This window comes from Ictidomys tridecemlineatus, chromosome 8 (genome assembly GCF_052094955.1).
Source record: "Ictidomys tridecemlineatus isolate mIctTri1 chromosome 8, mIctTri1.hap1, whole genome shotgun sequence".
Classification (NCBI taxonomy): Eukaryota; Metazoa; Chordata; class Mammalia; order Rodentia; family Sciuridae; genus Ictidomys; species Ictidomys tridecemlineatus.
In genome coordinates, this window is record NC_135484.1 from 65,264,987 (window position 1) to 65,291,158 (window position 26,172).

At 34.4% G+C, this 26,172-nt stretch overlaps 1 protein-coding gene across 1 annotated transcript in view; it reads right to left on the minus strand.

The window, feature by feature from the left end:
- Positions 1-25,708, minus strand: part of Ufl1 (UFM1 specific ligase 1) — a 39,540-nt gene extending 13,832 nt beyond the window's left edge. The window contains exons 1-10 of the mRNA XM_005338010.5: positions 25,536-25,708; positions 24,195-24,340; positions 22,729-22,757; positions 21,784-21,881; positions 20,978-21,092; positions 17,972-18,102; positions 12,562-12,620; positions 3,335-3,481; positions 2,050-2,225; positions 669-848 (exon numbers count right to left, since the gene is read on the minus strand). Of these exons, the coding sequence (XP_005338067.2) occupies positions 669-848; positions 2,050-2,225; positions 3,335-3,481; positions 12,562-12,620; positions 17,972-18,102; positions 20,978-21,092; positions 21,784-21,881; positions 22,729-22,757; positions 24,195-24,340; positions 25,536-25,612 (1,158 nt within the window). The 5' untranslated portion in view covers positions 25,613-25,708. The remainder of the gene's footprint in view (positions 1-668; positions 849-2,049; positions 2,226-3,334; positions 3,482-12,561; positions 12,621-17,971; positions 18,103-20,977; positions 21,093-21,783; positions 21,882-22,728; positions 22,758-24,194; positions 24,341-25,535) is intronic.
- Between the last annotated feature and the right edge of the window lie 464 nt (positions 25,709-26,172).

Genomic DNA, 26,172 nt, shown 5'->3' on the forward strand with positions numbered 1-26,172 from the left:
TTCTATTCTCAGCTAGTTACCTGTTTATATACTCTGGCTACGTAAAATTAACAAGGATTCTGATAAATTTAAAAAATACATTTATTGTCCAGCACGGTGGTGCATGCCTCTAATCCCCATGGCTCAGAAGGCTGAGGCAGGAGGCTCATTGAGTTCAAAGCCAGCCTCAGCAAAAGCAGGCTCAGTGAAACCGTTTCTAAATAAAATACAAAATAGGGCTGGGGATGTGGTTCAGTGATTGAGTACCCCTGAGTTCAATCCCGAGTACCAAAAAAAGGGGCTGGGGATGTGGCTCAGTGGTTGAGTGACCCTGAGTTCAAGTGCTGGTACCACCCCCACCCCAAAAAAAACACCATATATACATTTTTGTGTGTACAGTACGAATACACTATACTTTTACATATCCACAGATATGTGTAATTTATGTGATTTCAATTTGTAAAATTATTTTTCCAAGTTCTAATATATATTCTGATGAAACTAAAGAAAAAGAAATATCAATCTGTGAGAGGAAATAAAAAAGAATGACCTATTAAGGGAAAATGATGTATAATTCAAAGTGTTCATTTTTGGGTAGACTGTTTAATCTGATTTTTCAAAAGACATGACAGATGATTCTAATGTGAAAATACTGTTTAGAGAGACGAATGAAAGGAAACATGGTATACCTTTTCAGCTTTCTGGTGCATCAATTCACTGAATAACTCTGTACAGTCATTTATAAATTTTTCACTGACCACAACAGTATCACTAAAGATTATAGCTGAAGCCTGTTTACTGAATGCTCTCATCACCTGCTGAAGCAATATGGCAGAATCTTCAACTGATAAAGAACTGGGAAGCAGAGGCTGGAATTACAAACAAAATAAATACGGAATGAAAATGCAATATAATACAGATAAACCATTTGTTCCATATATTATGTATATGTAAATATATATTATATACACATTACAGTATGTATATGTTCTATCTGTATATATCATACATATAATTTTAATTTATTATATATATATTATTATAATATATACCCATATATTATGTATACACACATAATATATACACACTCTTTCTAGGTGGTTTCATAAAGTCCAGTGACTTTAGGAACAATATTTATACTGATAACTTCCCAAAATTATATTTCTGGTTTCATTACCACTTGGAGCTCTGGAATTATATATCTTACTTCCTACATCATTTCCTCACTTGTATGCCTAATAGGCATTTCAATAATGGTTCAAAACACCAAAACTTACAAGTCACACTCAGCTTCCCTCTCTTAAAAATCCACAAAATATATGTTCTCTTAGCTTTTTCTACTATCTGAAATTGTCATTTTGATTAAACTTTCACCAATAAAAGTGTCCCTCCTGATAGCAGAAAAGTTGTTTGGCTGCCATACACTCAACAAGTAGAATGATGCCTTGCATACAGAAAGTATTTCATAAATTTTGTTGCATGAACGGAAAATCTTGGGAACTTTCATATTCCAAATGGAATTCTACTTTATAAAGAGGTTCTGATTCCTAACTTGAAAATATAGAATTGGCCTCTTATTTATCTTTACCTACATGTATCCTTTTAGCATAATGAAGGGCAGGTCAACATTGAACACTGAAGTAAAACACTATCAATGCCAGAGGCAGTTTATGTTAACATATTAGCAGAGATTAACAGATAAATAAATAAATGCTACACAGTGCCTGATGACAGTGGTTGTTTAAGTGCATGAATAAGATGTGAAAAATCTCTTTGATTTCTGTATCAGAATTGATGAGTGCTATATTATTTACTTGTTTGTTTTGAGATTCATAGAACTCTGGATATTGATTATGGACATGTAAAAGGATATTCTTTATTTTAAAGGTTAGAAATACTTTAAGCTTAAAATAATTAAAATTATTTTTGTTGTAATAATGACTAATAAAATTGACCTTTAAAGCCAAGACTACCTTTATGTATCCTAATTTTTAAAATGGCTATCTACTAGTGAAACATGTATCCTTGGCTTAAAGAAAAATTAAGGAAAAATAAAAAGATAAAACATACTGAAATATCAACCCATGTTCCAGAGCTGATGGCTTCCTCTACTGATGCTTCCACCTGATCCACAAGTCCTTGACCAACACAAGCTGCTTTCAAAAACAAGAGTTGTGTAGTCTTATATCTTTTCTTTATGTAGCTTACAGCATCTGGGATTCCAAGTCTGGACAAGGCATCAAATTCTAGAAACATATAACAAAATTGGAAAGAACTGGAAATATATAACAAAGTTGGAAATCATTTACACCTTTTAGAAATCTTACAAAACGTTCCATCAGTATCTATTCTTCAGTCACAAAGGTACTGCATTCTACTATTTTTTAGAAATAAAGTAGAAAAGAATTGCACCTTATTTCCTGGTTTTCTTGCCTTATGAAAATTTTAAAACTAAAGATATGTGTACAGAAAGTGGTTTGAATATCTTCCTGAATATCAGCTATGACAACCCCTCTCCAACTGAAGGACCAAAGGAAGACATGAGGACTTCACAGCAATGTGATCAAAAATGGAAGCAAAGGAGAAGGTATGATTTAAATGATGAAACAAAAACTGGAATTAATTTTGCTTAATATATTTAAGGAATGGAATCTATTTTCAAAATGTATCACCAGAGAACTTAGGACAAAGTAGTTCTTCAGTGTAATTTAAGTTAGAAAAAGATTTAACATAAAAATATACTTAAATATACAGACATTCTAGTTATTGAAGATTATCTACCTTCCTCACCACACAATCCCTACTCCAGATAATCACACTTAGGAAAACTAGATATAACAAAGTTCTAATTCAGTTCTGTGGTTGAAGAAGCTAAAAAGTTTGTCACAGGAAGTCGAGTAAGCATAAATGAAATCCATTATCCTAGGATATATTTAAACTGTTCATTATAGGTTTATTATTGAGAAATAATCTGTTATGTGGTTTGATTTGGGTTATAAAGCTGTTTTTTTAACGATATGATAGCAGAACCTGAGAAACAAAACTTATAGTAACTTTGATGTTTCTGTAGTACTATATAACTGACACAAATGAACATTGTAAAGTGGGCAGTCAATAAATATTTCTAAGATGCTGTAACTAAAAAACTGGACAGCTTCAGAGAATGTAAGATATAGTATAATTACTTTTATGAATTTGAAATATTTGAAGTTTTGTGTCATCAATATACCTAGAAGCTCAATAACAGTCAACAATAGCAAAGTACATACTAACTCCAGAGTTAGTATAAATACCCTCCAGAAATGTTTTAGCGTTAGAAAAAAATTTTAGGTTTAAAGAAAATTTAAAAAGTTACCTAGATAACCATTCTGCCTGAAAAAAGAATCCACCCAAGTACTCTGTGTCCTGGAGTAGATGTCAGGGACAAACACAGCTTTGTCCTGTCTCCCACCAATTACAGTGCCTCGTAACCGTCCATTATTAACAAGTTCCTCGAGCACAGCTTAAAACAAACACATACAAATACAAATAAATCAGAACAGATAAAATCTTAAAAACAGTAAAAAAAAAAAAAAAAGACCACTTTATCATTTCACAGTTAAACTATTTTTACCCTTTTAAAAACCAATTTAAAAGGTAAATAACAATATATTATACTTTAAATAAATAAAACTTTCCTGCCACTTACAGTAATACTCAGGTTGTAAATATAGGGAATTTTTGGTAACTAATATTAACATATTGAACTCTTTAAAATTTATTTAAAGAAAAAACTAACATGCCATTATTTATTTCATGATTTGTTTTAAAGTGAATGATCACTTTGAAAATAGATAATATTCAACTCCTAAGTTAGCTAGTTTAATTTCCTGATTAAACTATTAAACTAGAAAAATCAAGATAATTGGAACATATTAGATCAGCAGTATGAAATAAAGTTATAAAAATTTTAAATTAGTTATTACATTTACACTGTTTAAACAGAAAAACATTTCAACTATACATAAAAGAGAAGTAAGCATGCGTAACAGGATGGATCTTGGAGTCAGACTTCCAAAGGCTAAACTTCAACTCTGACACCTACTAGCTTATGACTTAATTTACTTCTCTGTGAAATAGAACAATAACAATATCTGTCTCATAGGGCTGTAGTATTCTGCTTGAAACAGTAGCTGGTCTATAGTAAGCAGTCAATATATATTAACTAAGTATCTTTACTACCACTACTGCCATCATAAGTATCTTTACTACCACTACTGCCATTAACTAAGTATCTTTACTACCACTACTGCCATCATAAGACTGAGAGCAGTTTGAAAAAATGCATAGTGCTGCAATTAATACAAATTTATGCTTTTTATTTAAACAAGAAAATTTAACTAAATGTTTTGTTATTTTAACCATCAAAATCCTCTAAAAAAGATAAAAAAAGGCAGAAAGGAGCCATTTATAAATGAATTAGCCAGCTAATTAAAAGATGTCTGGTACAAAGGCTTATAAAAAATTATTGCCTTTAATATAAAAAATTACCAACCTAGATGCCCTTTAATAGATGAATAAAAAAAATGTGGCATTTATACACAATGGAATATTACTCAGCACTAAAAAATAACAAGATCATGGCATTTGCAGGGAAATGGATGGCATTAGAGCAGATTATGCTAAGTGAAGTTGGCCATTCCCTAAAAAACAAATGCCGAATGTCTTCTCTGACATAAGGGGAGTGACTCAAATGGGATAGGGAGGAAGAGCATGAGAAGAAGATTACCACTAAATAGGGAAGAGAGGTGGGAGGGAAAAGGAGGGAGAAGGGGAATTGCACTGGAAGATGGAAGGAGACCCTCATCGTTATACAGAATACAACAGTATGATGTTGTGAGGAGGAAAAAAAAAAGAAGTGTGTCACATTAGATTGGGTAGAGAGAAGTGATGGGAGGGGAGGGGAGAGGAAAGGGGGATAGGAAGGGCAGCAGAATAAAATAGACATTATTATTGCTGTATGTATATAGGGGTGACTGTATGACCAATGTGATTCTGCAACCTGTACACTCAGAAAAATGAGAAATTATACCCCATTTGATTCAAATGTATGAACTGTCAAGATCATTATACTGTCATGTGTAACTAATAAAAAAATTTACATAGGAATTTCAGAATTTCAATGATATCAAAAAAGTCCAGAGTTCTCAGGAGACCACAAAACATGATTTTCAATTTAGTGTGACTATACAAAAATCTATTCGAAATTCTGACCAAAGTTCTCAAGTTATCATTAGTACTTGAAAAACTTAACATTATAGTGAAATTGTGTCAAGCTTCTATTACATAGCTTCCAATTAGTTTAATTTAAAATGTCTTAAAACAAAAAATTTAAATTTAAAATTCATATTCTGAAAAATACAGTGAAAATTTTTAATTCAATACTTGAATATCTTTTCCATTCATTTTAGATTTTCATATTTGCACAGATATCATCTGAATTGAAAGATTAAGTCACTGCTTTTAAAAAGTATTCTAGCCAATCATAAAAAGACCTCAAAAATGCATAAGAGTTTCACACACACACAAACAAAACAGACAATAGACCAAGATTAATTGGGAGATACTGTGTTGTTTGAATGCTAAAAATTTAGCCATATTTTTATTAGTATAAACTCTGCAAAAATTTTGTTAGAGAAACCCTATTTACTTTTATATTTAAAAATATGAAAAACCATAGGAAACAAAAATTATTCTCAATCCTAAAATTTTAAATCTCTATATACAGTAGTCTGTATACATGTATATTTTCATTCATGTATAAATTTTCATTCCAATCCTCTAGTATTATCCAATACTAAATGTCTGGTAGATCTAAAGATCAACACATAGACGGGGAAGGAAGCGGTACAGTCCCATCCCCCACAGCGGACACTCCACCAAGGGAATCAGCAGTCAGCATCTTGAACAGCTGAAATATCCACCGCCATTCTCCGACAGATCTCAACAACAAAACAGGTGTGTGGCACTCAGCCCATTTCCCATACATCGCATAAATTCTCTCCTAGGCTTGCCGGGGGAGGGAGAATCAGAGTGAGCCTGCATAAAGACTAGGGGGGAACTAGAGGCACCTGACCTGCAACCCCCCCTACCCATCTGCAGCCAAAAGGAAACCTGTCTAGCTAGAGCTGGGGGAGGGGCAAGCAGGAAAAATCCAAAGGACAGAGTGCCTGGGATCCCAATTGCCAACTGTGGGACCCCGGAGATCCAGGCCCACTGATTCGTGCGGCCTGCCCTGCGGCTACAGAAGGCTAGCAGGAGAAACCAGGAGACTAGAGGCAAGGCCCTCAAGACTGGGCAGCTGGAAATTGCAGGCCCGCCGGCGACAGTTCACCCACTGCCCGCATAGCTGGGCAGTAGGAGAACACCCGGCCGCAGGTGACCGATCACCCGCCCGCGGCCTGTGATACTGGGCGGCTAGAGACCGCCTGCCTGCCGCAACTGGGAGCTGAAATCAAACAGAGACAGTCCAGTCACACCACCTCATCAGGACACCCAGGCAAGGAACTGGGGCCGGTCATAGCAAAGTAGTGTCGTCACTGGAGCTCGGACGTCGGATCTTCCTTCACAGTGGAATCCACGTCAGCAGGCATAGTTTAACAACACTAAGGAGAGGCATCAGAGTAATACAGAACCAAAACAAATCTATAGAAGAGAGTAGAAACACGACAATCAAATAGAGCTGGAAAGCAACGGGGACAACATGAGAAAACAAGGGAAAAAAGGAGTACAAACAATGCAAGACAACTTAATTCTACAAGAGGACATAGAAACATCAGAAGCAGGGATAGGGAAAGAACTCAAGGCATACCTAACTCAAATGGAAAGGAATATTAGAGAAGACATGAGACAGCAAGTCCAAGCAATAAAAATATATTTTGAAAATGAATTAAACAAACAAATTCAAATGGCAAAGAACGAGCTCTACCAGGAGATAGAGATCTTAAAAAAGAATCAAACTATAATCCTAGAATTGCAGGAAACTATAAACCAAATTAAAAACTCAAACGAGAATATTACAAATAGACTTGATCAAGTAGAAGTCAGAACATCAGATAATGAAGACAAGGTTTATCAACTTGAAAAGAGTATAGTCAACACAGAAAAGATGCTTAAATCCCATGAGCAATCTATTCAAGAGATATGGGATGTCATTAAAAAACCAAATTTGAGAGTCATCGGGATAGAAGAAGGCACAGAGATTCAAACCAAAGGAATGGACAGCATATTAAATGAAATAATTGTAGAAAACTTCCCAGAGATGAAAGATGGAATGGATTGCCAAATCCTGGAAGCCTACAGGACCCCAAACATTCAAAACTATAATAGACCAACTCCAAGACACATAATTATGAAGATAGCCAACATACAGGACAAGGAGAGAATATTAAAAGCTACCAGAGAAAAGAGACAGATTACATTCAGGGGTAAACCAATTAGGTTAACGACTGATTTCTCAGCACAGACTTTGAAAGCGAGAAGATCCTGGAACAATGTATTTCAAACGCTGAAAAATAATGGATTTCAACCAAGAATACTGTATCCAGCAAAATTGAGCTTCAGATTTGACAACGAAATTAAAATCTTTCACGATAAACAAAAGCTAAAAGAATTTGCAGCAAGAAAACCAGCACTGCAAAGCATTCTGAGCAATATACTACAAGAAGAGGAATTGAAAAATAGTGCCCAAAACTAACAACAAGAGGTATCTCAGTAAAGGAGGAGGAAAATAACCAAAAAAGTAAAACTAGCCAAACTAAAATAAATAAATAAAGAAGCATGACTGGAAGTACAAATCATATCTCAATTGTAACTTTAAATGTTAATGGCCTAAACTCACCAATCAAGAGACATAGGCTAGCAACCTGGATCAAAAAAACAAATCCAACAATATGCTGCCTTCAGGAGACTCATATGATAGGAAAAGACATACACAGGCTGAAGGTAAAAGGTTGGGAAAAATCATACCACTCACATGGCCCTCGGAAGCAAGCAGGAGTGGCCATACTCATATCAAATAAAATCAACTTCAAACCTAAGTTAATTAAGAAGGATAAAGAAGGACACTATATACTGTTAAAAGGGACCATCCACCAACAAGACATAACAATTATCAATTTGTATGCACCAAACAATGGAGCTGCAATCTACATAAAACAAACGCTCCTCAAGTTCAAGAGTCAAATAGACCATAACACAATAATTACGGGTGACTTCAACACACCGCTCTCGCCATTAGACAGATCCTCTAGACAAAAACTGAATAAAGAAACTATAGAACTCAACAGCACAATCAATAACCTAGACCTAACTGACATATATAGAATATACCAACCATCATCAAGTGGATACACGTTCTTCTCAGCAGCACATGGATCCTACTCAAAAATAGACCATATATTATGCCATAAGGCAAATCTTAGTAAATATAAAAGTGTGGAGATAATACCATGCACCATATCTGACCATAATGGAATGAAATTGGAAATCAATGATAAAAAAAGGAAGGAAAAATCCTACACCACATGGAAAATGAACAATATGTTATTGAATGATCAATGGGTTACAGAAGACATAAAGGAAGAGATAAAAAAATTCTTAGAGTCAAATGATAATACAGACACAACATACCGGAATCTATGGGACACAATGAAAGCAGTTTTAAGAGGGAAATTCATATCCTGGAGTTCTTTCATCAAAAAAAGAAAAAACCAACAAATAAATGAACTTACACTACACCTCAAAAACCTAGAAAAGGAAGAACAAAACAACAGCAATTGTAGTAGAAGACAAGAAATAATTAAAATTAGAGCAGAAATAAACGAAATTGAAACAAAAAAAACCATTGAAAAAATTGATAAAACTAAAAGTTGGTTCTTTGAAAAAATAAATAAGATAGACAAGCCCTTAGCTATGCTAACAAAAAGAAGAAGAGAGAGAACTCAAATTACTAATATACGGGATGAAAAAGGCAATATCACAACAGACACTACAGAAATACAGAAGATAATTAGAAAGTATTTTGAAACCCTATATTCTAATAAAATAGAAGATAGCGAGGATATCGATAAATTTCTTAAGGCATATGATTTGCCCAGATTGAGACAGGAAGACACACACAATTTAAACAGACCAATAACAAAGGAAGAAATAGAAGAAGCCATCAAAAGACTACCAACCAAGAAAAGCCCTGGACCTGATGGGTATACAGCGGAGTTCTACAAAACCTTCAAAGAAGAACTAATACCAATACTTTTCAAACTATTTCAAGAAATAGAAAAAGAAGGAGCTCTTCCAAATTCATTCTATGAGGCCAACATCACCCTGATCCCAAAACCAGACAAAGACACTTCAAAGAAAGAAAACTACAGACCAATATCTCTAATGAACTTGGATGCAAAAATTCTTAATAAAATTCTGGCGAATCGAATACAAAAACATATCAGAAAACTTGTGCACCATGATCAAGTAGGATTCATCCCTGGGATGCAAGGCTGGTTCAATATACGGAAATCAATACATGCTATTCACCACATCAATAGGCTTAAAGACAAGAACCATATGATCATCTCGATAGATGCAGAAAAAGCATTTGACAAAATACAACATCCCTTTATGTTCAAAACATTAGAAAAACTAGGGATATCAGGAACTTACCTCAACATTGTAAAAGCTATATATGCTAAACCTCAGGCTAGCATCATCCTAAACGGAGAAAAACTGAAGGCATTCCCTCTAAAATCTGGAACAAGACAGGGATGTCCTCTATCACCACTTCTATTCAATTTAGTTCTCGAAGTACTAGCCAGAGCAATTAGACAGACAAAAGAAATTAAAGGCATAAAAATAGGAAAAGAAGAAATTAAATTATCGCTATTTGCAGATGACATGATAATTTACTTAACAGACCCAAAAGGATCTACAAAGAAGCTGCTAGAGTTAATAAATGAATTCAGCAAAGTGGCAGGATATAAAATCAACACGCACAAATCAAAGGCATTCCTGTATATCAGCAACAAAACCTCTGAAATGGAAATAAGGAAAACCACTCCATTCACAATATCCTCAAAGAAAATAAGATACTTGGGAATCAACCTAACAAAAGAGGTGAAAGATTTATACAATGAAAACTACAGAACCTTAAAGAGAGAGATAGAAGAAGATCTCAGAAGATGGAAAAATGTACCCTGTTCATGGATAGGCAGAAGTAACATCATCAAAATGGCGATATTACCCAAAGTTCTCTACAGGTTTAATGCGATGCCAATCAGAATCCCAAAGACATTTCTTGTAGAAATAGATAAAGCAATCATGAAATTCATATGGAAAAACAAAAGACCCAGAATAGCAAAAGCAATTCTAAGCAGGAAGTGTGAATCTGGAGGTATAGTGATACCAGAGCTCAAACTGTACTACAAAGCAATAGTAACAAAAACAGCATGGTACTGGTACCAAAACAGGCAGGTGGACCAATGGTACAGAATAGAGGACACAGAGACTAATCCACAAAGTTACAACTATCTTATATTTGATAAAGGGGCTAAAAACATGCAATGGAGGAAGGATAGCATCTTCAACAAATGGTGCTGGGAAAATTGGAAATCCATATGCAACAAAATGAAATTGAATCCCTTTCTCTCGCCAGCCACAAAAGTTAACTCAAAATGGATCAAGGAGCTAGATATAAAAACAGAGACATGGCGTCTGATAGAAGGAAAAGTTGGCTACGATCTACATATTGTGGGGTCGGGCTCCAAATTCCTTAATAGAACGCCCGTAGCCCAAGAGTTAATGACAAGAATAAACAAATGGGACCTACTTAAACTAAAAAGTTTTTTCTCAGCAAGAGAAACAGTAAAAGAGGTAAATAGAGAGCCTACATCCTGGGAACAAATTTTTACCCCTCACACCTCAGATAGAGCCCTAATATCCAGAATGTACAAAGAACTCAAAAAATTAAACAATAAGATAACAAATAATCCAATCAACAAATGGGCCAAGGACCTGAACAGACACTTCTCAGAGGAGGACATACAATCAATCCACAAGCACATGAGAAAATGCTCACCATCTCTAGCAATCAGAAAAATGCAAATCAAAACCACCCTAAGATACCATTTCACTCCTGTAAGATTGGCAGCCATTATGAAGTCAAACAACAATAAGTGTTGGCGAGGATGTGGGGAAAAGGGCACACTTGTTCACTGCTGGTGGGACTGCAAAATGGTGAGGCCAATTTGGAAAGCAGTATGGAGATTCCTGGGAAAGCTGGGAATGGATCCACCATTTGACCCAGCTATTGCCCTTCTTGGACTATTCCCTGAGGACCTTAAAAGAGCACACTATACGGATACGGCCACATCAATGATTATAGCAGCACAATTCACAATAGCTAGACTGTGGAACCAACCTAGATGCCCTTCAATAGATGAGTGGATAAAAAAATTGTGGCAGCTATACACAATGGAGTATTATGCAGCACTAAGAAACGACAAAATCATAGAATTTGCAGGGAAATGGATGGCATTAGAGCAGATTATGCTAAGTGAAGCTAGCCAAGCCCTAAAAAACAAATGTCAAATGTCTTCTTTGATATAAAGAGAGCCACTAAGAATAGAACAGGAAGGAAGAGCATGAGGAAAAGACTAACAGTAAACTAAGACGAATGGGGGGAGAGAAAGGAAGAGAGAAGGGAAAACATATGGAAATGGTAGGAGACCTTCAGTGATACACAAAATTATAAGAGGTTATGAGGGGCAAGGGGGTGGGGGGAAAAAAGGGGAGAGAATTGAACAACAGCAGAGGAGGTAGAGAGGGAAGATGGGAGGGGAGGGGAAGGGAGGGGGGATAGTAGGGGATAGGAAAGGTAGCAGAATACAACAGTCACTAATATGCCATTATGTAAAAATGTGAGTATGTAACAGAAGTGAGTCTGTATTATGTATTTGGGGAGTTCAAAAACCAATTGAGTCGAATGTATGAAAGATGATATGTCTGAGCTCTGTAATGTTTTGAACAATCAATAAAAAAAAAAAAGATCAACACATATATGGAAACACATATATTTTCAAACCATGAAATATTTTAGTAATATTGCTTTAAGATTAAAAAAATCAATATTATTAAGTTTTATAATAACAGTATATTCAGCAGCTATGGTGTGGATGCTGAATGTCTACCAAAGGTACATCTGTGGAGCAACTGGGAGATGGTGAAGCCTTTAGGAAGTGGGGCCTAGTGGGAGGTCGTTAGGCCACTGGGATGGATCTTGAAGTGACTGTGGGATCCTGCTTCCTCCTCTTTTTTGGTTCCTTGGCTCCTGATGTAAAAGGTTTTGCTATGCCACAGGCTCCCTGTAGTTATCATCTGACATGTCATCAGAAGCTCAAAGCAATAAGTCTACCTGATATTGAACTTGAATCTCCAAAACTATGAGCCAAAGTAAAGCTCTTCTCTTTATAAGTTAATTATTCAGGTATTTTGTTATATTGATGGAAAGCTGACTACTACCACCAACTAACTTATAATTTAAACAAAACTCACAGTACAGAAGCTGCTCCTGAAATCCATATTTTGAAATCAAAGAATTCACTGCTGTAGGCCTTTAAAGAAATAAAAATAAGAAAATATTAATTATAGAGTTACTTAAGAATTAAAAAATAACTAGGAGAATTAGTGTTTATGAAAAACACCAATTAATTTAAATTTAAAAAGGCAAAAATTATATCACTTTTGAAATTCTTAATCAGAATTATGCAACTGAAATACCAGAGAAATCAATTCACTTTTGTAATCCAGGATTGATTTATGTTCCCATCCCACAAAATGGGAACATGAAGTATGTTCCTTTACTGTATACACTCATCTCTCAGTATCCATGGGGAATTGGTTCTAGGACTGTCTCCTATCTCTCTAAAATCCACAGATCTTCTAGTTTCATATAAAATGGTGTGATATTTCCCTATAGTCTATGTATATACTATTGCATATCTTAAATCATGTTCAGATTATTTATCATACATAATAGAAAGTAAAGGTGATGAAAATAGTTGTTCTATTGTACTTTTTATATAGTGATGATGAGGGAGAAAAAAATCTGTATAGGTTTAGTACAGACATACTTTTTTCCTTGAATATTTTCAATCTGTGATTAGTTGAATCTACAGATATAGAACCCATAGATGGGAGGGGCTGACTATATTTGTTTTACTTAATTCTGTGCTGTCAAGGAGGATTTTTCTCATTTGGGAATACTGAAGTGAATGTTATATGATTCCATTTTTGGAGAAAAATGAGATCATATTGTACAGATATGTATCAGAATGATATACTCCTTGAAGAATGAATGGGATTCATTTAAAAAGCTTTTCTTAAGAAAACAATAACTACAACAAAACACTTATCAGTACTTTCGATAATGACTATGCATTTTTTTCTAAGCTGTTTTAATGGGTTATAATGAACACATCATACAATCCACTCAACTTTTAGCATGTAATATATGGCTTTAATTCATGGAATTTTGCAACCACAACTATCCAGTTTTAGAATATCTCCATCATCCAAAGAGTTCTCTAATAGTTGTTTGTAGTTAATTCCTGCTGATACTTCTAGATCTAGATAATAACTTTTTCTGCTTCTAAAATTTGCCTTTCTAGACATTTAAAATGGATAGAATCATTATCTTCTTTTACTAAGAATGTTGTTGAGGTTCAATTATAATGAAGCATGCCAACAGAAGTCACTCCCTTTTATTGGTGAATAATAGCTATATAGATAGAACACATTTTGCATATATTGTCAGTTGATAGACATCTGAACTGTTTCCAGTTTGGGGCTATTCTGAATAATGCTTCTATGAATATTAGTGTACATATCTATGTGTGGAAATACATTTTTGTTTCTTTTGGATTCATTTCTATGAGTGTATTTCTTTTATAACAAATACACACACACACACACACACACACTTTTTTTTAAGTGAAGGAAACTGAACAAAAGGATCTAGACTTTTTATTCAACTACAATTTTTTTCCTATTTATTTTCAACCAGTATGTCTATTCTTCTATTAAGGTTAGTCTGTTTTCATTTTTATAAATATAAGTGAAAGATTTATAAGTAACTCCAACATTTTAATCCCTTAATGTTGATTACTTAGGATGTTGTAAATTTCTTTTATGCTACAAACTGAGGAAAGCAGAAATAATTACCTGTTTAAAAATCTGGTGACTTTTACTAAATTATAATTTTACCAAATTCTTAAGTGGACAAACTTGTTTTAATTTGTTTTATGCCAAATTTTCAGCCAAATTGTCTAGAAACCAAAAGCTAACTAGGTTCAGCTGCCCCATGAATTTTGCTCTCCTCTATTTATTTTACAATAATCAATATAACCTTCTAATGTTTTATTTGTGTGTGTGTGTTTTCTGTTGCTTCTACTTAAACACATCCCTACAAGAAGTTGAGGATTCCAGAAAAGATTTTATTTTTAAATTTCTGAGTGCATCACATACTATAGGTGTTTAATAAATGTTGAATGGAGTTATAGAAAATTCCCAGTTTTTTTTTTGTTTGATGAAACTGTGAATTTTTATTTCAATTTGGAGTAGAATGTAGTTCAGCATATTCTATGTATCTTGTTCTTATCACTAATTACTTCATATTTTTCTTTCTGGATACCTTTAATTATTATAAGCCCATATAAATATTTTCTTTGAAGTTAGGCCAGAAAAAATTGGGTATGTTCTTAAATTTTAAGAGGTCATTATGAAGATACAGTGCATTATGTGAAATTGTCAGGAAAATCATCTAACAACATCTTTTCAGGATTAGAACTTGTTTTCTTGTATCTACACATACAGAGAACATGTATCTGTACATACAGAAAAAAAAATAAAAGGTTATCTTGATAAAAATTAAAATAACTATAGTATTTTTAGTAAAGGAAAAAGACCAATGTACTTTTCAATAGGAAAAATATGTTTTTAGTTTTTGTTTCATAATTATATAATAAACACATAGGGCACAACAAAACTGAATTCTCCATTCTTATCAATCAGTTACCCGGTTCCTTTCTCCAGGAACACCTGGCAGCTTCTTATGTTAGTAGGGATCCATGCATGGGCTGTTAAAGTCAGGGAGGATAAAGAATATATCCATACATAGGAGGAAGCTGCAGTAGTAATGGGAAATCAGTCACATAAGGGAAATTAAATTAGTAAACATATTAAAGATAACAGATATTAGGTTTCTCATGGTTGAATGAGGGTATTACAAATATGGGAAAGGAGAAAACTAGAATGAAGCTTATAGAGTTGGACTAGAATTGAAAGAATTAGTATGAATTCATTTTTTTGACATACATATTTAAAAATACTGAAATATAAGTACATAGAGGGGTAAATACCCATGTGTAAGTATATCCCCTAGCTTGTCTACTGAGATGGCCTGAAAGCAATGTTGAGTAAATAAGTAATAAGCAATTAAGTGTCCGGATCCTTGGTTGCTAAATATTATATTCTATTAGAAAGAACCAGGGCTGCTTGGAGAAATGGCTGATTCCAGGTTAGGGACAGAGAAATTATGTCTGAAAATGAACTAAAATTTAAAAATCCCTGTGAACCTGAAGCATCTTGTTCCCCAAATTATAGAAATACCCCACCCAGGAATGATGGGGACATGCCAAAATGACAAAAAAGTAGCCCAAGGAACCTACCATAAGTTAAATCAGGGCCAATTTGAAAATGTAAATGATAATAGATTAAACTCTAATGAATAAATTAGGAAACCCTGAGTTCATAGTAATTATAATAAACAGTTTGATGATAAATGAGATAAACTGCATGGTTCTAAATGGCCCTTCCCACAAATACTTATTAGTTACAAAGAAAAACCAGTAGCTTTGAAGAATCCTAACAGATATATATCTATAAAATGATTACAATATATTCATCAGTAATTGGAAAACTCTAAATTGCATGCCACCTGACAGAATTCTATTACTAGAACACAGTGTCATTTCTGTGATATTCCTGCCAAACATAGGTAACTCGAATATCCACACACATAAACTAAACAGCAGACAAGAAAAATTGAAAGTCCTACAAAATAATTGGCCTGTGATCCTCAAAAGTATCAAGTAAGATATTTTCAAATGTCATGAAAATCAAGGAAAGACCAAGTAAGTGTTGCAGACTGAAGGTAACTGAGGAAATAAAATAATTAAATGCAATACGTGATTCTTTTTCTATAAAAAATATTTCTGGATCCATCATTAAACCATGAATGGGATCTGAAGACTAGATGTTAGTATGTGTCAATGTTAATTTAAAAAAAATAAAAAGATTTTTTTGGTAGTTATAGACAGAATTATTTGTTTATTTTTAGGTGGTGCTGTAGATTAAACCCAGTGCCTCACACATGCTGCACAGACGCTATGCCACTGAACTACAGCCTCAGCCCATCAATGTTAATTTTATGATTTGGACGATTATATTATAGTTACATAGGATAATGTCCATTTTGTAGGAAAAACATACTATTGCATTTGTGGTAACAGAATGTCATTTCAGCAATTTCTTCACACACACACAAAAACCTCTTATAAGTTTCAGGTTATTTATTATAAAAAAAGAGAGAATAAAATTATTCCATTAGATTACAAACTCTCTCTAACCTTCTAGTATTTTGTATATGTGCAATTATATGCTCAGTACTTACTGATTTGTTAAATGACCAAACAAACAAAAACACAAAAACACAAAAACCACAACAGCTATCACTTAAAAAATGTCTGGAGTTAAATATTACTACAAAGTCAGATGTAATCATTGATTTATTTTGCAGTACTGGGGATTGAATCCAGTGTTGCTCTATCACTGAGCTACATCCATATCCTTATTTATCTATTTTTTAATTTTGAAAAAAAGTCTGGCTAAATTGCCCAGGCTGGCCTCAAACTTGAGATTCTCCTGTGTCAGTCTTCTATAGCCAGGATTACAGGCATGCACCACTGTGGGTAGCTTGGATTTAATTATATTGACATCACTGCTATGTAAGTTGTAGAAGCCAAGGAGGTCAGTTGAGAAGAAAAACAAGGTAAGAAAGCTGTGAATAAATGCAGACATCAATTTCAAGAAGTTTCACTTTAAGGAAACTTAATAAACAGGATGGAGTGAACTATGGGGTTTAGAGTCTGTTTTAAAATGGGAGAAATTTGAACATTTTAAAGGGACACAAAGCCACTGAAATGAAGCTGATGTCACAGGAGAGAGGAGATAAATGAGAACATGTTTTATAAAATCTATAGTTTGTCACATAGATCCAAAATATCATAAATTCTTATTTTAGGAAAGTTAGTGATTTTGAAACTAATGTTGTTATTCATTAGTATAGTAGAATAGTAGAATGTTAACTTTTTTTGTGTGTGCGTGTGGTCCTGGGAATTGAACTCAGCAAGCATTCTACCATTGAGCTACATCCCAGCCATTAACATGTTAACTTGGTAAAAAGAGTCCTAAAATTGTCCACCCCATCTAAAGCCCAAGTCAGAAGAATGACATTTATGCTTAAGGTCACATGGTTATTATTTGATACAGCTATAAGCCCCAATTCTTCTACCTTTGTTAATTGCATGGTCTTTCCATGATTCCAGGACAACCTTAATATACAGTTCTGCATAGCAGTTTTTAAACCACATTCTACAGATGTGTATCTGGGGCTATGATGGAGCGAACAGGAAAAAGAAGGGGATGTTGATTGGAGAGAATTAGGCTGCATTCTGGACTTTGGTATCCCCATTTCACAGAAGTTCCCCTTCTATCAATGACCCTCAATGAAATTTTGCTTAAAACAAAACAAAACAAAAACCAACCAAACATTCAGTTGCTAGGAAAAGAAATGTAAACCATATCAAAAAAATGTATAAGTCTGCATATTTTAAAACATGCTCACCGGGTAATAGCACTGAATAATCCTCGGATGCGTGCTTTATGTCGAGCAATAAAAGCTTCTGTGAAAATTACTCCTCTGTTATCAAGATCAATATGTCCATTGATAATTCTACCTAGTCTGTGAGTTAATGCCTGGGGGTAAATATTTAAATTTTTATTAATTTGAATAAAATCACACATATACATTTTGTATACTCATGCTTGCTGCATGCTAATGTTGTATGAATGATGATTAAGAAATTTTAATAAGCATAAATTATAAGATATATAAACTAAAATGAAGTTTCAGGATCTAGAAAACTACATATAGCAGAGCCAAGAAATAAGTCAAATTACTTTTATAATAAAAGGCTTGGTTATTGTATTAGCCTTTGTTTATAAAGTGTATTTCTAATATGAAATAAAGTGATTGATTAACTCATTTTCTATATATAGGCAGTTTCCAACATAAACACAAGACATATGCATTGATATCAGAGAAGACCCTATCTTGAGCTTCAAACACTGAGAAAAATACATGTTATGCCAGATTCTGCAATTTAGGAGAACCTAAGACCTGAAAAAAAATGACTTTTTTCTGTACAAATATTAACAAAAGATTTAAACCTAAAGATGATCTGGTTTCTTGGTAATCTGTTTTCTAACAGAGAGAATATTTTCCCACAGCTATAATATACCTGGGATCAGATAAGTGTGAAATAAGGTTGGATATAGTTCACATCTCAAAATAAATTAAATCTGTAAGTCAGCTTGGCTGATACTTTTATGATACAAAAAATATTTTCAAATAACTTAATGAACTTTTAGAATGTTGCCTGTGGTATTCAGGATAATTAGAACTAAAAAAATATTAAGAAACTGCATATTTCTAAGAGATATTTAGATGCACAGTTTGGTAAGAATTTGGATCTGGTCTGATATTTTAAAAAGTGTTTTAAAATTAGAATAAATAAATAAATTTTAAAAAGTACAATTTTTAAAAAATATGATGTTTTTCTATGATTAACATGTATTTACTCATGTGAAATAGAACTTAGGATCCCGAAATGCTATATAGAAGTTATACTCTAAATGATATTTTAAATGTAATTTGGGAAGTTGATTCTCTTAATGTGGAGAACAATCCTGTTTGTACTCCAAATTAATCTCATCATAGGGTCTTTTACACCTTCTCACTGACTGGTCTTTAGCACTCACTTCAGCTTGAACATTAGGAGGGCAGAGCCCACCTCTGTCCAATACATGCAGTGCTGGGCCCCAGAAAATGTTTGGTACATTTTGTAAGTTGAAGTTTCTTATTAAAGTGATGTATACCTAAAATGAGATTTGGCTTTTTTCGTGTTTCAGTATACAAAACTATCATTTATTGAGTACCTCTGTTGTAACAGACATTGCACTTTACAGGTACATCTCATTGAAGCTTATGAAAAAGATATAATTATTCCCATTTTACACATAAGTGAATTGAAGCACAAAAGAGATTAGTTTTTCTAATGTAAAATAAATAAAAAGTGACACTAAAAGGTTTCAAATCAAGCTGTTTAACTCCAAAACATGTACTTTTTACTCTATCAAATGGATTTCCACAATTCTAAAATGTCAAACTACTTAAAAAAAAAAAACAATAAGGAAATAGCATCTGTTTTCAGGTAGCAGTGTTACTATACTATAAATCAAGATATTTGATTTGAGTATTAACACAAGTACCTGAAAATCAGATAATACGTGAGATTTCTTTGTTTTTCTTCCCATCATACTGACAGTTTAAAGAGGAATAAAATAGATAACATTGTTTCACCTAATAATCAAAATTTGCCTATCCTGATAATGTTGCACATCAGATATAAGAGAGCCCTTCAGTTTATTCCTTTACTTATAGAGCTAGAAAAGGACTTGCCAGGATTGGCATAGAAGTAGCAGGATTAGAAACTTCTCTTCACTACTATAAAAAATGGTCCCCACAGGTTATAGAGGATATTCATGCTGATTTGGTATTTACTTTACAAAACCAATTGGATTCCCTGTATTCTGTAGGTATGCAAAATCATCAGCACCTAGATCTTCTTACTGCAGGACAAGGTAGCCTCAACCTCTTCCTTGAGGAAGAATGTTGCTTCTATGTTAGTTAAGTCAGGAATAGTAAGGAATAAGAAAGCTAAAGAAACAAGCCGCTAACCTAGCAATCATCTCCTCTTCCCCTGACAGGAGGGAGGACTCCTGACCTGGATTTGGTCCCTTATGATCCCTCATTCTCCTGATTATCTTATTTTTCTCCCTTCTTCCATGTTTCATTAATATTTTCCAGAGGTTTCTAACAGAACATGTCTCTGATCTCCAGGGCCACCATGCTAGAGCCTCTGGAAGATATCTTGGTGATACCCCTTCTCAGCAGAAAGTAGCCAGATATGATGACATCACCCCAACTCACTATATCTTTTTTAGAGTCTAGAATGAAGGAAATGGAGACTTACTCGGGGAAAAAGGGGAGCTTAGGAATCTGGTCTCTCCTAATTACCCTTATCTGCCCAAATCCCCCTGCCCACCAAAATAAGCCCAGCAAAAGTAACTAACCAACTCCTTCCATGCTCTGCTAAACCCTATAAAACTCAGACCCTGCTGTTGCCCATCACCATTTTCCCCCTTCAAAATGTGCTCCTCCACTGCTTAGTAAAGCATCACTGATCCATTAAAAAAAAGATGATATCAAAAGACAATGGCACTTATGACAAGAAAATACTTTGCTGAAGAGGCTGTCTTGTGTAATGTAATATATTTAGCAGCATCCCTTCCTTGCCTTTACCCATAGATGCCAGGAGTACCTCTTCTAACTTAAAATGTTTGATGGTTTTTCTAAAATGTAACTGGGAGATGGAACTATAGATATCCTGGTTAAAAATTCTATGCAGCTGATAAGAGAAGCATTAAATAAATTCATGCACTAAGTATACTTCTTTGTTTAAAATTCTTTGTTAAAAAGATGCATTACACCATTAAGAAAAAAACATACCTGTGTCAGAAAGTTTCCAGGAAGGTCATAGGTTTTACACAGTTCTGATATGGTTACCTGACCACTTTCTTGCAATTTATCATTTACTTCTTCTGCTAACCGATCCAAATAGTTGCTAATATTGAAAAAACAAAATGAAAAACAATTAGAAATAATGTTTTTCTTTATTTTCTGAATCTTTTAGGCTTATTTTCTGTTGGAATAAAGTATGTACCAAAAGTAATGAATAATGTATTGGTAAATATTCATTATTCATATTCTAAAACATTTTTTCTCATCAATGTAACTAAATGAACACAAGTTAATCAAATGATAAATTTTGGGATTTTTTTCTCATATTGTAAAGTTTGTTATTCTTCATTAATATTTTTGGAATGAATGTGCTTTCAGAGTTAATATCATGTAGCAAAAATTATAAAAGTTACATTTTGTATTGCCTTTTATTTTCAAAGACAGATGTTTATAGAAAAGCAGAAGCACATTCAAGGGAGAATGTGGGCTATCCCAAGAGTGAGAAACTACGGGGGTACAACAAAGAATATACATTCAAGGGAGAATTTGGTTGATCTCCAGAAGCTTTGCACTGCTTCAGTAGAAACAAAATAAAACAAAACGACATAGTTTATATTATTTGCAACTACGTATTCCAAATAATTAAGCTTTTACATTTTAAATGCAATGATATTTATAACAAAAATCAGCACTATAAGAGCTGTAAACAAAATTCCTAACTGGCTATAATTGGTCTAAATTTTAACAATATTTTAAAAAGAAAGAAAATAAATGCTCCTAGATAAAGTACTTACTCATCTATCAATTGTCCCAATACTAGCTGGACATGCTTTTCTGATTTAATAATGTCACCAATTCTATTCTCAATATGAATCAGGTCCACATTAATTACCTGGAAAATAAATAGAAATTCTACTAGTATAAGTATGTACTGTTTTTTTAAGTTTGTTTGTTTTGGCCGTACTGGGGATTGAACAGGGGTACTCTATTACTTAGCTACATTCCCAGTCCTTTCTTGAGACAAAGTCTTACTAAGTTGCTGAGGCTGGCCTCATATTTGCGATCCTCCTACCTTGCTGGGATTACAGTATGGTGCCACCATGCCTGGCTATTTGTCAGCTTTGAAATTATATATTTAGATATTATTCTTAAAAAATTACTTGAACAATTTTGAGTTTATTTAAAATATTGTTAAAGGCTTTAAATAAAAAATGACTTTTTGCTTACTTATATTCAGTTCTAAAGAATTCTATTTTACTTGCTAAAAAAATTATATTAAGCAATAAACAACGATTTTCATATAACAGACACCACTTCACACAAGATTGCCTAGCTTCTTATATATAATGTACCTTGTCAACCACATGTGTATTTATATTTTGAAAATATATTCTACTTCTTACTATTTCTCCATTACTTCTACATAATAAAGACAATAAATATAAAACTAGTGATTTTTCTCCTGAAATGACATGAACTTTAAATTATATAAAATGTCAACTACTGAGTTTATTTGGTAAAGAACAAGTAAGATGACCAAGGAAGAACATATTAAATCAATTGAATATATCATAATTTATTTGATTTAATGTATCAGTGAGGGCTATGTAACTATTTTTTTACAAACATTATATAAAGTGCGATACCAGTATCAGTCAATGCTTTTAAAGACACTGAACAAATTCACAGGATTAAAAATTAAGAAATCAAGGCAAAAATTTTATAAATTTAAAATTTACCTGTTGCAGATCAACAATGTTTACTCGACCTTGAAAGAAAAGACATTCACTTATTTTAAATTATGTCTAAGTACAAATCAGCTAAAAAGTGTACATTCTCATAGATTTAAGTTTTGAACAAAGTTTTTCCCTAAAGGACACAGAATCACAATTAACGTCTTTAAATGTAAGCCATTTACTAAGTGTTCATAGCTGAAATCAAAGGCAATAATTTGAAGTTTTATTACATGAGGCTACATATAAGCATCCACTGATACACAAGTTAACTAGACTTACGGAGGGTACTGAACTCCCTTAAGAACTCAGAATTTATCTACCCTGACTAACTAAATTAATTATTTTTAATAATATTTTTCTCAATTGTTTGAACCTGAAAGGTAGGTTTCTATTTACCAGCAAAAGAAAATTTATTAAATACCCCCAATTACAGGTCATATTTCATTAGCACTATGTAGGGAGATAAAAAATTAAACCAACACCAAGGTTATATTCTGTAAATATCCAATGAAGAGCTGCTTTCATAGTTGCTTGTATTTTAATCAAATTGTGTCCAATTTGCTCAGTAATTTTTCCAAATAAAAGACAAAGGAAAACTGTGTGTGAGTGTTATATGCTAACCACAATAATAGCATTTCATACAATGTGATGGGTGAAACACTATATAATATTGAGTGACCTAGTTTGTATTACTTACAAAATAAATAATTAAAAAATGTGGTAATATAGCCTTGTTTGCTGAAGTCAGCTGGGCAAAATAACCAGGAGGTGACAAGCAACTTGAAAGTTGAAGTGGGAACTGCTTTATTGTGGGGAAACTCAGTGGGAACTGTGTGGGAACTCAAGGTAGCGGGCACCCAAGGTAGCGGGCACCCAAGGTAGCGGGCACCCAAGGTAGCGGGAGCTGCTTTATTGCAAAGCAGCAGAGGCATATATACCTAACTGATTACACACAGCTTGACTCAATTAGTATCATCCAATTACAGCAATCAGCCAATAAGGAATCCCTACCATCTTAATGGCTCCGTGGCGTTGCCTCACAAACCACTCCTCCTGACAAACTGCCAGGCGCCATTTTGACTTGATTTGTGGTCCCCAACACTTGTTTAGGAATCTCTGATCTTTTAAAAATCCTCTTTCAAAAATAATAGTGATAACTGGCAGGTAAGTACCCTACTTTAGTTCATATAATAAATTAATAAATTACAAAAATAAATAGCCAACGAATTCACATATAATACATATAACTCAATAAGAATAGTATTTTGGAAAGTGATATTACTTGAGTTCATTTAGATTATATGATCATGTTTATGTGAACCCAGAAAAAACATTAAGCTTGACTACTAAGTTAACAATTAAAAAGTATGTCCTATAAGCTCCATATAATTTAGCACTTACAATTTAAAGATTTTTTTTTTCTTCCAAAGGTCCAGGAGACAAAAATAAAACACTACAAAATTACTTACCACCTCGGACATGTAGCTCATCTCTCATTTCTTTACTAATTTGGGCTGGAGTAATATACTCCTTTCCATCAAGTGTGTGAACTACCTCTAGTTGTTTCTGGGCAATCAGTTTATTCACAATCTCGATGCAGTTCCGTTCTGACAACCTGAGGGAAAAAAAACTTAAGAGTGAGTAACATACTGGTGTTCCATAAAATTAACACAATGTATGAAAACAGGTTTCTAAAACGTGTTTGGATAGAGTCATTCACTTCTACTATCACAAAATAGTTATCTTTCATTAATATAACAATACCAGTTTAAAAGTTAAAAAAAATCTATTGAATGTAAGCAGATTTTCATATACTTATATCATTTACTTAATATATATAATTTTACTCGATTTCAAATTTGCTTTTAGGCATTCTTTTAATCATCAAATCTAAATAGAAAATTTTGACATGTAATTTAGATAGGAAAAACAACTGCCCTACCTTACTTCAATTTTTTGTTTAACCCAAATCTTCTTTTTAAATTAAGTGCATAGTGGCCTCACTGATGTACTTGGTGTGCAGATAGAATCTGGCCTAGCAAAACCATAACACCTACTGTTAGGTACCCACACACTTAACTGTGCTCTAGATTTTGTTTTTGCATCTCTCAGTGCTATAAAATACAAAATATAGCATAAGAGATCTACTGCCTTCAGGACTAGAAGGAATAAAACATCCACAGTAAGAAATACTCCATCAATTAAAAAGGATTCTATTAGCATTTTAAATATGTTCTATAATATTGAAAAGTAGAGTTAATGTGGTCCTGACACATCCCCCAAAGGTTCGTGGGTTTGTAGACAATGTCAGTGGCCTGAACTCCCTAAAAATGACAGACGACTTCATGGGTCTGTTCTACCTCTGTTATGGTAGATAATAAAGGATCACATTTGCAGAGTACTGTATTTGGGGTTAGTCTCGCTTTTCATGCTCAGGAAGTGTGTAACCGGGACGATGCAGAAGTGACTTGGTAAGGGGTGGGCGAGGAGGATTAGAGGGAGACTCTAAACACAGCCCTAAGTCACCAGCTTAGGCCATCGCAGAGAAGGGGCGCGCCACCACCTGGCTGGAGCCAGGAATGGGAGTGGGGCGAGGGGGTGGAGGTTCAGGGCATGGTAGCAGGCGGGCTTTCCAAAAGACTCCTGGACTCAGAACTGTGATCCAGGCTGGGGCGAAGAAGGGAAGAAGCGAGAATGCTGACGAGGGCTGGAAGGCCTGGGGTCCAGGACCAGGGATCTAAGCTCTAATTCCGCGCGTGTCCACCCAGGGCCTAAATTGGACTCCACAACGAAGAGGGAGAGTCTGGCACCTCTGCGTGGCCTCGGCGAACTGCGCCCGCTGGAAGTCAGCCGCCAACCGCCTGATCTCTTCCCAGGCGTCCGCCATCACGGCCTGAGTTGCTGAGACTCGGAGTAACTGCAGACACGTCAGCCCAAACACTACCGGAGGCGAGGCGGCGAGACGGAACGGGCCGCGCGAAGGGACAAGAAACTCCTCCCTCGACGCAGATACCAAACGCGCGCTCGTGAGCTGGGAACACCCAAAAGAACGGCAGCCCCGCCCACCCGCTGGGCGGCGCTTGGCTTGCCAGGCGCCGGAGGTGCTATGGATGTGTGAGAGGAAGAACGAATTAGTAAAGCGTTACTTGAGATCTTTGCATTATTACTAATATTTCTGCCTAGTGATAAATAAACCACGTTTTTCGTCTGTCTTCCGTGTGTGTGTGTGTGTGTGTGTGTGTGTGTGTGTGTGTGTGTGTGTATGCGTGTGTGTGTGCGTGTGTGTTTTGGAAGCAGGCAGGGGAAATGTGTTTGTGCCTACAGTCAGCATAACCCTCTTTCTCTGGCTATTTACTCTTGAGTAGTCCACTTTGTATAGAGCATCCTGCTGATTTTTACTTGAGCCCAGAATAATTTTTACCTTTTGGGAGACCCGTGGAGGCACAA